The sequence below is a fragment of the Rhinolophus ferrumequinum genome, chromosome 9, assembly GCF_004115265.2.
Source record: "Rhinolophus ferrumequinum isolate MPI-CBG mRhiFer1 chromosome 9, mRhiFer1_v1.p, whole genome shotgun sequence".
Classification (NCBI taxonomy): domain Eukaryota; kingdom Metazoa; phylum Chordata; class Mammalia; order Chiroptera; family Rhinolophidae; genus Rhinolophus; species Rhinolophus ferrumequinum.
This window is the reverse complement of record NC_046292.1, coordinates 80,652,302-80,665,955: the sequence shown is the minus strand read 5'-3', so window position 1 is coordinate 80,665,955 and position 13,654 is coordinate 80,652,302. Positions and strand designations below refer to the sequence as shown.

General features: G+C 42.9%; 1 protein-coding gene across 1 annotated transcript in view; it reads right to left on the bottom strand.

Annotated features, from left to right (window-relative positions):
• The window catches only part of RANBP9 (RAN binding protein 9), an 81,331-nt gene extending 68,788 nt beyond the window's left edge, over positions 1 to 12,543 (bottom strand). Inside the window, exon 1 of the mRNA XM_033115926.1 lies at positions 11,657 to 12,543. Coding sequence (XP_032971817.1) covers positions 11,657 to 12,215 — 559 coding nt within the window. The 5' untranslated portion in view covers positions 12,216 to 12,543. The remainder of the gene's footprint in view (positions 1 to 11,656) is intronic.
• Positions 12,544 to 13,654: the final 1,111 nt, after the last annotated feature.

Sequence of the window (13,654 nt, the reverse complement as noted above, 5' to 3'; positions counted from 1 at the left end):
TAACCTTTTTTTAGTAAAAATGTTAAAATAATTGAGTTGCCTGGGAAAAGGTCATATAAACTAAATGCATTTTTAAAAGTTAGACAGTTAAAAATAATCCAAAGAAAACCCTGATTAACCCTGGAATCCTAAGACAACTAGCTTTTATATTTGGTTTTGGTTTTTTTGAAGGGAAGTGACCGAAATTTTTAGGGATAAAGTAAGTAAACATTTAATACTATGTTCTAAGAGAATTATATTTACTAACTTATTTAACATTCATAACAACATATGAAGTAGGTATTATTTATTTTTATTTCACAGTTGAGAAAACTAAGGAAAGATAAAAAAACTCGCCCAAGGTCATACTGCTGTGTGAGAATTCCAAACCAGGATTTGTGCTGGGATTTAAATTCAAGAAGCCTGATCCAGCACAGCTCTGAACCCACAGGAAGGATTTCGTTAACAATGAGCATTCTGGGATCACTTCACATGTGTTCCTATCTCCTATCCTTGCTACTTCTATGGGAAAAGAGAAAGGAAATATCTAGGATAAACAATCTGTAAATAATAGGTGCTTTTGTATAGATTTTTTTCTCATTCAACATCTGTGCAGTAGGTATTATTTAACCTCATTTTTAAAAATGGAAAAATTTTACAGGTTATATAACTTGCCCAAAATTAGTAGAATCATGTGTTAAATCTATATATAAATTAAGATCCCCTACATTTTTCTGTTATGCAAAAATATCTGTAAAAAACTATACAATCATAATTCTTCAAGTTCCATTATATTCATTATGCTCTACTAAAACACTGTAGAAAAATTCTGTGAATGTTCAAAAGATCTGGCTCATTTCTAAATTAAATTTATATTTAAAGACTTAAGAAAAAGTTTAGATGTAAGGTTAACAGGATTCATACGGTACTATTTCTTGGAAGAGACTAGTAGTATCAGAGTAAAGGGCCTATTTCTAATAACGCTGATTAGCAGGAAGTTTATTACCTTAAATTCTGTGGTGACCAAAAAACCACCTCACACTACCAAAGTATAAACTTTTAAAAACACAGTCTTCAATGTTAAGTGTTTTCTACATGGTTCAGAAAAAAAATACATGTATTGCTTCAAAACTCGCAGGCTAGCAAGGTTAGCTCTTTCTATTCCAACAACCTGTAGGTCTGTTTCATTGAAATGGAAAGGGTGTGAATAAGGCCCATCCCCATCCCCCTCCACGCTCCAAGGGCTTTTCTGGGAAGATAAATCAGCCTTCCTTGTACCACCATCCTTCAGCACAACTAAAATTCCTTCTTAAAAGCCTTCCATTTAGCCTATGAAAAAGATAAACTTCCTGAAAACCTTGTTTGATCTCGCCCTCCCCCTGAATTTTTCCACCTCCTCCCTCTGCTCCAGCCAGGCCTGCCAGGCCAGTCTTGCCCAAGTGATTCTCTGACTGGAAAGCTCTACCCTTCCTTCTCAGCCTGCTTAGGTCCACTCATCCTTGAGATCTTAGCTCAAGCTTCACTTCCTCAATTATTCTCTCTACCCTCTCTGCCTTGGTCTAACCTCTTTTTTATTATATGCCCTCACAGCAATATGTATCTTTCACATATAAGCTTAACACACTTCACACTTACTTGTGATTATTTTACTGTTTTTGCATTTTGACTCCTGGACATTTTTACATTTAATTCCTACTGACATCCACCCTAACTTCCATCATTCCCTCCTGGAGCCACACTCTGATTCTGACATCACCTGAAACTATTCCACCTCAAAAATATTAAATTCTCATAAAGTCTGTTCTGCTACAAAACACACTTCTTGAATACAAATTACTTCATATGCACTTGATAAATACAGGAATGATGTCAGCATATTAAGTCATTGAGCTCATAACGCAACTTTTCCCAGTACCGTGTTTCCCCGAAAATAAGACCTAGCCGGACCATCGCTCTAATGCATCTTTTGAAGCAAAAATTAATGTAAGACCGGGTCTTACATAAGACCAGGCATACTATAATACCGGATTTTATATTAATTTTTGCTCCAAAAGACGCATTAGAACTTATGGTCCAGCTAGGTCTTATTTTCGGGGAAACGGTACATTAATAAATTAGAGAGAAAAAATTAGCAATATACAAAAGGCCCTAAGTCAACAAGGCTGGGAACCCTACAGAAGTGCATTCCTATAATGCCCAATGTTCAGTGGTTTCAGGAACTGCTACATTTCCCACTATATTAAGCCATCTTGGGAAATGCACTGTGACCTGCAGTACAGGTCAAAAAATGCTAAGATATTTCCTCTTTGTTTATATCAGTATGGACTCACCCATATTTATTTTAAACTTTGGGTTATAATTCAGTATTACTTTGTTGCCCAAACTGTTCCCCCTTTAACCATTGGGAGCTTTTGCAGTTGGCTCCTCTGACACTCTGACATCATTCCAATACCTGTCGTTTTCATCTGCTTGTTACTTGATGGCTCTACAAGATGCTAGAGGCTCATCATCTATGTTTCCTGCCCCAATGCTAGAATCAGCCATTTCTCCAACGAGCCCTAGCTCTTTGTACTGGCAAATGGCATTAGAACACAAGCTCAAGGTACTGGGTATGCTCATTGTTACTGGGGTGTCATTACTTTGAGGTCCTCTCATTGACAAGAGCAAGGAAATACATGTGCGTATACTACACCCCTGTATATACACATACCTGTATTTCCATAGGTAATCATCTGTGCTGATATTCAACTAAACATAAGTTCATACTGATGTCTCCAACTCTAATCTATCATCACATGGATCACTCTAACCTCCTCCCTTTCCTTATCTGTAAAATTCTACTCCAGTGGTTAGAAACCTAGCTCCTACCATCTGCCATCCATTTCTTTAATTGTTCAATTCCAATATAAGTGTATAGCAGTATCAGAATTGTAAACTCATACCCATGGAATACAACTTGATCGAGTTCTGTTTTATATATATATATATATATTTATCCCTTTAGTTTTACACTCTCCCGATTTCCAAAGTTACTTAGGTCAGCACCTTTCCCCTCCCCTTTTCTTAGGCTGTTTTATACATTTGTAAAAGCTTTTGTGGTCAGTTCTGCATTCTATCCTGGGATTTCCCCCTCCCTTCTAAAGGATTTTTTAATTTGCATATATTAAAGTTCACTCTTCATGCTATAAAATTCTATGGGTTTGATACAGTGTCATTTATCGACAATTACAGTATCATACAGAAAATACTTTCACTGCCCTAAAAAAATCCCGTGCTCTGTCAATTCCACCCTTTCTCCCTCCCCGTAAGCCCTTGATAACCACTCATCTTTTTACTATCTCTATAGTTTTGCCTTTTCCAAAATGTCATATAATTGAAATCATACAATATAAAATCTTTTCAGACTGGCTTCTTTCACTTAGCAGTATGCATTTAAGTTCCATTGTGTATTTGCATGGAAGGATGGCTCATTTCTTTTTACCACAGAATACTATTCTATTGCACGGATGTACCACAGTTTATTCACTTACTGAAAGACATCTTGGTTGCTTGTTTTGGGAGATGATGAGAAAACTTGCTATGAACATCCACGTGCAGGTGTTTGTGTGGGCATAAATTTTCACATCAGTTGGATAAACACTGAGGAGCTCAATCACTGGATCATATGGTAAAACTATGTTTAGCTTTGTTAGAAACTGCCAAAGCATCTTCCAAAGTGGCTGGACCACTCTGCATTCCCACCAGCGATGCCTGAGAGTTCCTGTTGCTCTGCAGCCTCACCAGCAATGGGCATTTTCAGGTTTTCTTTGGATTTTAGCCATTCTAATAGCTGAAGGTACGTATTTTCTCCCTTTTAAAAAAAGTGAAAAGGACTACACCCTGACTCAGACTTTTATTTTTGAGTAGACCCATCAAGCACTCACAGCGCTAAGAACGAAGCCCAAACCTCAGGGCTTAAGGCTGTGAAGGATCAGCAGCCTGTGATATTGGGCACAAACGCCAGTGGAAATTTAACTGGGCTTGTATTTTATTAAGACTGTTATTTTTGTAGGGCTCTGGTTACAAAGTTCCACAGGTTTTAAGTGGTCTGCCCGAGACCTACTTTTCCCATAAGCCCTGCTACTTTTAGAGTGCAATTCTGTGGAAAACATGAGGTTTTTCCAGCGACACATTTTTGGCATTATAGCAGAAATACCTATACTCTCCTCTAGGACGCACCATCCTCTCCTCTCCCCTTTCTAAAGGCTTCACTTCTACAACTGCCTCTCCAACAAAGGGAATTCCAATTCCCTGGACACTTGCTGGGTTTGGTTTCTCCTTCCTTTTTCCTCTTCCAGGATGGGCTACATGTTAGTCACTTAAAAGCTCCCAAACAGCCTTGACTGCCCTCACATGCCTGTCCCTCCATCATGCCCAACCAGCAAAACAAAAGTCTTAGACCAATACCTTCCCTTCTCCTGCACTGGGCAGTTGGCCTATGATGAATGAAGTCTAAGGATCCTGCCAATAGCCACTGCTATGTACTCAAGATGTCAGCGGGGCTCTCCCACTGCTACCAACAATATACAATACCATATACAAATATACAATATACAACATACAAAGGTTTCTACCTTTGTTTATTGCCCATCCCCACGGTAGCTAGTCCACATTTTCATCATTCACTTTAAGTTTTTAGTCCTCTACTTGAACTCAGTAAGCAAACTACCCTGCCCACTTTATCATAACACGACACTTAAATGGGGTGCACCACTATACGAGGTCAGACAATTAAGTTCGTGAACTCATCCTAAAAAAGAGCTACACACCTCAATGCTGAATATCACTATGGTCACCTTCGAAGTGCTCCCCTTGGGAAGCTATGCACCGAAACCAGTGCCTACTCCACCCTTCAAAGCAATTTTGGAACTCTTTCTGGAATGGCCATCAGAGCTGTCGTCATTATTACCCTTGATGTCCCAAATATCATCAAAATGTCTTCCTTTCAATATTTCCTTTATCTTTGGGTAAAGAAAGAAGTCATTGGGGGCCAGATCAGGTGAGTAGGGAAGATGTTCCAATACAGTTATTTGTTTACTGGCTAAAAATTCCCTCACAGACAGTGCCGTGTGAGCTGGTGCGTTGTCGTGATGCAAGAGCCATGAATTGTTGGCGAAAAGTTCAGGTCGTCTAAGTTTTTTCTTCGTTTTTTTTTTTTTTAAGGAGGGCCCCACTCACAGTGGCCCATGCCGGGATCGAACCAGCAACCTTGGTGTTATCAGCACCACACTTTAACCAACTGAGGAACCGGCCACCCCCCAGGTCATCTAACTTTTCAGGCAGCCTTTTCAGCACTTCCAAAGAGTAAATTTGGTTAACTGTTCATCCAGTTGGTACAAATTCATAATGAATAATCCCTCTGATATCAAAAAAGGTTACCAACATCATTGCAACAAGTTGCGAACTTAATTGTCCGACCTCAAATATGGTCACATTCTATTCTCCACTTTCCTGCACAAACTGGTCTGTGTCCACACCAGTCTTCACCTCTTCCGCTATTATCCGAGGAACATTGCACTCTCTCTTCAACACTAACCATCCTAGGCTCCTGAACCCCTTTCCTCTCTCCAAGCCCTGTCAGCCTCCCAAGCTTATATTTTCATCCTTTCCCTTTTTATTCTTTCTCCTAAATCTATAAGGGCACAGTATCCCAAAAATGTTTACACTTTTCATAAAATATATGCTCCTGTGCTATAAATCACTGTTAGTAATGCACTGGGGTTGGTGGTGAGCATAATGAATTTTTTTTAAAAGCTTTAAGGTAATAAAAACAGGTATGGTTTATTACATATTTGTTAAAATGTTAAGTTTTGTATACATTAGGACTCCATGCCTTGCACTAAAATACTCTCATCTAACTTATGTCACTTCAGTTTTACCCACACAACCAAACTAAAAGGAGACTTAGAAATGATACAATAGTCTCTAAGAGTACTTTCCAAAGGTGTTTTTAGAGAGAATTTTGATTATGTGGCTTTTCATCTCACATGCTGACATTAGCAGCTAATCACCAGGTACAATGTAACTCCACTATCAGCCAGCCATTAAAAAAATCCTGCCTTAACCTCCATCCTTCTCCAGGTATTGCCTACTTTCTCCTCATCTATACTTCTCAAGAGTAATCTATATTCACTATTCTCTCTGCTTGGTCCCTTCTGTTTATTCTGATTTTTGCCCCCATTACTCAATTCAAACCCTTCTACCTAAAGTCACAATGATCTCCTTTCCAAACCCAGTGGAAAACTTTCTGTGCCTATCTCACTAAACCTATCTGTTGCATTTGACACTAAAGATCACTTCCTCATTTCTGATACTCCTCTGCTCAGCTTTCTGTGACACTACACTCTCCTCTGTCCACGTACCTCTTAACTATTCATTCTTGGGCTCCATCTGTTGTGCAGGGTTCCATCTTTGGCCCCCTGCTCTTCTCACTTCACTTACTCTCATACACTCTCTGAGTTTCAGCTACCACCTAGAGGTGACTCCCAAATCAGTCATGACCTAGATCTCTCCCAAGTCAGGTCGATTATGGTTCATGCCAACCTTCCCAGGAGCAACTGCCTCACACACTGTCCCTACTGACAGAAGTGGAGCCCAGACTATCCTTGTGCCAGGAGGATGTTCTGGATTTCATAACTCCTCTCACACCTCTATAGCTGATTCAACAAAGGTTTGCACTTGAAGGCCACCAATTCACACCACAGCATATAATGAAAAACTCCACCCAACTAAGAATGATGACAGTTAGCTAGGCCAATTCGGTAAGTCTCTCAGGAATTTGAAATAGGAAGGAAAGAATAAGCCAGTTGATGGGGGAAAGAAAAAAGAAAACCAGAAACTAATGACTGTAGCTGAGTCAGAATAAAGTGAAAAGTCATGAACTCCAGCTGTTGTGATAACTTGGAGCCACCTTAACTCCAGAAGACCTGTTTGTTCTTCCTGTACGGCTTGCTTCTTTGGCTTCTTCTGGTTTTCACAAAGTCAGATCACATGGTTAAGATTCCGATTTTTACTTATCTCCAAATATATTGTAATATTTCTTTGCAATCATTATTTGATTCCTGGTTCACTGCAAGAACCTAACAGAGCTAGAAACCCAAGCATCAGCCTTGATTTCTCTCTCCATCATTCCGTCACATCCCATCAATGTTACTTTAAAACATCACAAAAAAATTCCCGCTCTTCTCCACCTCTACCACTGACCAAGTTCAGGTCCTTATTTCTATATGGTCTCCTGCAACAGCCTTCTAAATGAGTTTGCTTTTTTCAGTTTTGTACCCCTTGAATCTATCTCCTAATTAGTTGTATAATCTTGACAAAAATGAAAATATGAGCCAATCACTTCCTATTTGAAATCCTTCAATGATTCCTCATCTCCTACAGGATAAGATCTAAGCTCCAAAAAAAGAAAAGAAAAGAAAAAAATTAAAACATAAAAGATCTAAGCTCAATAAAATATTCTATAAGGCCTCTCACAACCGTTCTCCAGCTTCTCCTTGTCACAGTAAATCCCAACAACCCAAAACTGCATACAACACTTACAATTCTTGTACACAAACATATACAACAATTCTTTATGCTTTTTCTATTGTGAGGCCCAGCCGCTCCTCCTCCCCGAGCCTGACCACTGGCCTCATCCCCTCCAAAAGCTGTCCCTGACCCACCAACTTCATCCCTTCCAGTGTCCGTCTGGGGCAGATGCTCCTCCTGTCCTCCATGTTACTCTTGAAACACTTCCTTACTCCACTCACTGTTTTATGTCCTTTGCGCTCTGAATTCAAAGACAGTATCATGCACCTTGAAGTGCCCAGAACCTGGCACAAAGTAAATAAACTTTCACTAAAAGCTTGTTGAATAAATGAATGAATGAATAAGTAAACATAAATTGTCTAGCAGAACATCTGCCCTCAGCAATTGCTCAATAAATGTATCACTACTATTGTCTATTTTTCTGTAAGTATGATTATTAGACTCGTTTGAGTCGTGCAGCTGTCAACTGGCATTTTTAAAGCTAAATTTTCGCAAAGGGATCCCTGGGAAAAGCTCAGTTTGGTTTTTAAATTCCTTGATTTTGAGGGGCATTTTTATATCACCCCCATAATTGTTATAAGACATCTGTACTGGCAGGCACACAAGCAAATATTTGTTGAGATATCTGTTCAACCTTAAGTGCAATAAATCAGATAAGCAATTAAATTTAGGAAGTGCTAAAAGTCTAATGAGATAATATTGAAGGGGAGGGGCGTTAAGCACACCAAACGTCAACCTATTTGGTTACTGTTAATAATGTTCAATTAAAAAGTGCAATTCGCTATTTCATTGCTTCCTATCATTTCCAACGTTCACTTATCTTGCATTTCTTCTAAGCTGCCCTAATCAGTACAATCAAGGTGTCTGGACTTTTCCACGGCATTAGTGTGCTCCAGGCAACACTTTTCCCCAAAAGTTTAATGTCAACTATTCTTCAAAAAGTTCTAAATGTGATCACTGATTTTACATATTTGAGATAATTAAGTCTCATACAAATTGAAATAAGCAATACAATATAGTGGAAAGAACACTAAATTTAGAATCAGTGAAAATTAGTTTTCAATCCTGGCTTATTTGTGACTGGGAAAATCTAACCTCCAGGTGCTCCCACTTTCCTTCTCACATATGAAATGAGAATTCCACCATCTTGTCCAAATTCACTTGTATCAAAATGCTTTGTAAAATATCCAAGTAGGGATAACTTCACAAATATAAAAATGCAATCTGTAACTGAAAAATTTAAACTAATCAAATCCACTGTCATATTCATTAAAATGCTTTAAGTTGAAGTAAGTTATCACTATAACTAAGTCTCAACTTGTCACATTTGTACTTATTCACAGCTGACAAAAATTTTAAAAATAAAAGGAAAGAAACATACCCAGAGTGTTTCAATAGCTAGTGTGCAACTCCTAAGCAAAAGGTCTTTTTAAAAATTTTAACATATAGTATACACACCCTGCTATTCCTCTGCATTCCAAACAACTTTGTTTGCCTGGTATTGTTTAACATTAATCCCTTTAAATCACTTAAGGAATCATACTGCTTCCAAAAACAGTAATTCCAATTTACTAGAATAACCTCTTAAAATCAGAATATGGTCAGAGCAAAAGAAACCAAGATACTTCTATGTCAATGGTAAGAAAAGCCTTCATTCTGGAAAATAACTACCATCAATACTTTGAAATTCTGTAATATGTAAACATACTTTGTGAACAGTAGTTTTACTGTTAAAATTGTCTCAAAATGCTTGGATAAAAACAATGCAGTGCAATGACAGGTTAAAGAAAATTCACTCTTCTTACTTTGTTACTTCAAAGTTTTATTACCCACTACCTAGGACACTTCCCCTTTGCTCCCTTCCCTTATTACTGGGACAGAGTTGCTCAGTACTTTTGGTGTGGTCCACTGAGAAGGCACACAGAAAAACAACAGGAAAAAAACCACCCAATACATTAAAATAACAAGACAAGAGGAAGAGGCAGTAGAAGGGGAAAAAAAGAGACTGTATTTGTGACAAGGGGGAAGGGAGAGACAAAGGGGAGATAGAAGAGACGGACAGAAAAGAAAAAGGATGACAAACAACAAAATCTGTTCTTCCGGAAATAATGGTTTATGTTTATAAAAGTGAAGTTTCCAGAAAATGAATCTTAGTGTTACACAACAGAAACTAATAAAGAAGCCAACAGGAAAAATAATTGAGAGAGCAGTGTCATAAATATTCCAAATTTCAACCAATTTCACATACGCATGTACTTTGACCCAAATCATCAATTTCATGTAAAAGGAGTTGGTAAAAGTAATCAAGCCATGTTGCAGTGCTAAATAAACTGTAATCATGAATCTTAGCTATCATGGAAATTCAAAGCTGGAAATTTCCTCCCCAACTATCCAGCTCAACTCCCTCATCACTCAGAGGAAGAAACTGAGGCCCTGTTTTGTAACGTGTCTAAAAATCACAAATGACTGCAGGACTCAGGAAAGCTAGGATTCTTTGTTCAATAATCTTCTGTATCTTCTACCTCTGGTTTTATAAGCTAATTATTAACCATCAACCATAAATTTAAAAAGTTTTGTCAAGACTAACAAAAACCTTTCTGATGGCCAGATCAGAGGTAAACACTATAACGTACCTAGCACTGTTCACACAAATTAAAACACAAAATTAAATAAATAATAGCCTTCACAGGGTATAAACAAAATGTCGTAACAAGAAAAACCAAAGGTCCAATATTTTGAAATTTTCAGCCATTTAGACTAAGGAGCATATTTAAAATTGAAAGTTCTCTCCATCTATGGTATGGATAAGAAGAAATATTCAACAAGGCCTATTTTTGTGCGTGATTCCTTGCAGCCAAATCATTTGGTAAATTTCTGTCGCCATTCTCCTTTCTGATTAAACAGTAACTTATTTATCAAGGCTGTTCTCAAATTTCAGTCCGGTATACTTTAAGAATTTAACCACAACGATTGTTTATACCCTCTATATCCATGTCACTAGGATCTGATTAAGACCCTCCCTTTGTAGCCAATCAAAATGAGGCTGCTTTGAATGTAAAAGCTCCTGATTCAGGTTTGGGGCCTAAAAAACTGGATTTGTTTCCAGACTGACCGATACGTTGGATTGTTCCTTCCCCTCCCCCACTCACAAGTAAACTTGACTCATGCAATTAATTTGGGCTACGTTTCAAAAATTCCCATAGCAATTTACAATTTTATATACAGCTGATCTGCTTAAAGCTTTGTTTTAACATAGCAGAGCTAGATGAGGGAGGAGGGAGACAAGCAGAAGACTAAGGCTTTTTTTTAACTGCAGGTGTAAAACACAAGCCAATTTTTAAAAACAATACGAAATAACGTTTTTTAGAAGATCCTTGTTTTCAACCACATTTCATATAATGCCAACACGTAAATATATAGAGCATTTCCAATCAGCAGTGGTAGGTTTCTGCTCCCCGAAGAAAACGCGGACTCCTGAGGTTTCACCTCTCTTACCCTCCCAGTTGCTTTTAATAAGAGCTACTGATGGCAAACTTGGGCCCCTTGTCCTTTTGTACCCCCTAGACGATCTCTAGCCTAATTCTGGACGAAATCTCCACTGATTACTCCTCTCCCTATATATCCCTGCTCTCCCTTAATTAGAAATTATACCTCAGAATCGTGTCCCCCCCCCCGCCCCCGCGCCCCACCACGTAAGAGGAGAACGCCTGACCCACCGCCACCTGGAGAACAATGTAACCCAACTCCGAGTCCATGGATTCCTCCATCCAAGCCCTAAGATTTATCTTCAAGGGAAATCAGAAAGCGAGTTGTGTCCTGTCATCCTGGATTCCCTCAAGGTGTCCTACCCCTGGCCTAGGATTACCCGCTCCATTATACCGAGGAGCAGTATACTCACCTTCCTTTTCCAAGCATCTGGCCCCTTTCCCTCGCACCTTTCACCGCGACCCCCATCCCACCCTCGGAGAAGCAGCACAGGCGGCGAGTCACCTCCGAGGGCACCGAGCCCCGGGAGGGAGGGGGTCGCGGGCGGGTCGAGAGTCGGCAGCGGCGGCAGGACACTTCGGGTCAGTGGCCCCACTCCCACCGCAGGACACACGCCCAGTACCTTTGTAGTGCACCCGCAGGTTGTTCTGAGAGAGACCGATGTAGCTGAACTTGTCCTTCGGGCTCCAGGACCGAGGCAGCGGCGTCTCCTGCTCGTCTACCGCCGGGTAGAGGCGCTTCAGCCGCCGCTGCAGCTCCTTCTCCTGCTCGTTCAGGGCCGAGTCCCCGTGCGGGAAGGGGGCCGCAGCACTGCTGCCCGCCGCCAGGGCCGGGGCGCCTGCGGCCGGGCCGGGGCCCGCGGCAAGACCCGGGGGCGCTGGAGGCGCGCTGGCGGGGGCGGCAACCGAGGAGGGTGGCGGGGGCGGCGGGGGCGGCGGCGGAGCCGCGGTGGCCGGGGGCGGCGGCGGTGGCGGCGGCGGGTGGAGGAGCAGGGCGGCCGCCGCGGCCCCCAAGCCTCCGCCGCCCCCCGAGCCGCCGCCGGGCGAGCCGACCGGAGAGGAGCCGGCACTGACGGCTGGCGGCGCCGGCAGGACGACTCCGGAGACTGGGGCCACGGCCGCCGGGGGCGGCGGCAGCTGCTGCTGTTGCTGCTGCGGCGTCGGTGGCGGCTGCCCGGACATCCCGGCCGCGACTCAGCCTGCGGCCACCTCTACCTCTTCTCTCCTTCCTCCTCTGCTTCCCGGGGGCGCTGTCGCTGCGGCCGCGGGCACCAAGCGCCCAGTCCGCCCGCCCCGGAAGCAGGCGGCGGGCCGCGCGCCGGGGGAGAGCGCGACGGTTGGGGGGCTCGGAGACTGGGAGTGGGCTGCGGGCCCGGGGAGGCCTCGAGAGAACGTTGGCCGGAGCGCGGGCGCGGGCCCTGGCCGAGGCGCCGAGGGCGGGGGAGAGGCGGGAGCGCGGGTGGAGAAAGCTCGGTGGCAGCCGCCGCGGCCGCTGCTCTCGCGGCTGTTTCCCGGCGGGCGGGCCGGACCGGCGCGAGACGCAGCGCGCGGGCGGCGCTGGGCGAGGAGGCGGGGACGGCGCGCGCGAGCAGCGCGAGGGGCGGGGCAGCGTGGGGTGGTGGGGGAAGGTGTCGGGCTCGCGGGGGTCCCGGGGGTGGCGTGGGAGGAGGCGCGCGGCCCGGACGGCGCAGTCTGGTCCCCGGCCCGCAGGCCGCTGGCGGACGAGACGCGCGGCTCCCGGTGCAGGGGTCCCTGCGGAGTCCCTGCCTCCTCCCCCGCCCGCCCGGGCCCTCCCCGGGAGAATCTCCTCCTACTTCACTTCTTTTTGTTGTCGTCGCCCCACCTCCCCACCGTAGGGTTCCCGCTGGAGTGGCGGTGCTGCTTCTCGCCCAGGCGAAAGTAATCGAGCCCCGCTGGGGCGGCCGCGAGCCCGGCTGCTGGAGCCCAAATCGAGTCCCCGAGGTGAGCAGTCTGGAGAGTGCCCACGGGTTCCCCAGGACAGGTTCCTTCTGGCCGCCTCCCTCTTTATGAACCTACTGCTCTTCGTATTTCACAGTATTTAACACGTTAACATTATCACAGTGGGGATGGAAACCATTTCTGAACGCAGAGTCTCCCACTTAAAATTGTGAGCATTGTATTAATTAATTTTATGAGGACTTAAAGTGAACTTGTAGTGGTAGATGGTGTTAAGAGGAATACTGAAACACTGGCATATCTTCAAAGACAGGAACATGATCTGTATGAAGACAAGGTAATAATGTGTAGTTAGGAAGGGCTTCTAGAGACGTCAAAACATTTTATAGACTCGTTAATTTTCGTAACAGGCTTCTTTGTTAGGTAGCAAAGAATTATGCCATTTTTAAAACAAGGAAATATTCACTGAGGTCAGCAGAGTCAAAAATAGGACTTCCTACTTTGCAATTCCCAATAAGTGCTTTGCTTGGTCGACTAATTTGCCACAATTTGCCAAGTGTTGCTCTCTGACCCATCCTAGCATTACTATTTTGTTTTCACCACTTCCCTTTGTTTGCATTCTCCTTTCCTTTGCTGGTAAAATTGAGCTTTACACGTGTGAACTACATGATATAAATTCTGGTATTTTGTTTGCTTCCAAAGAA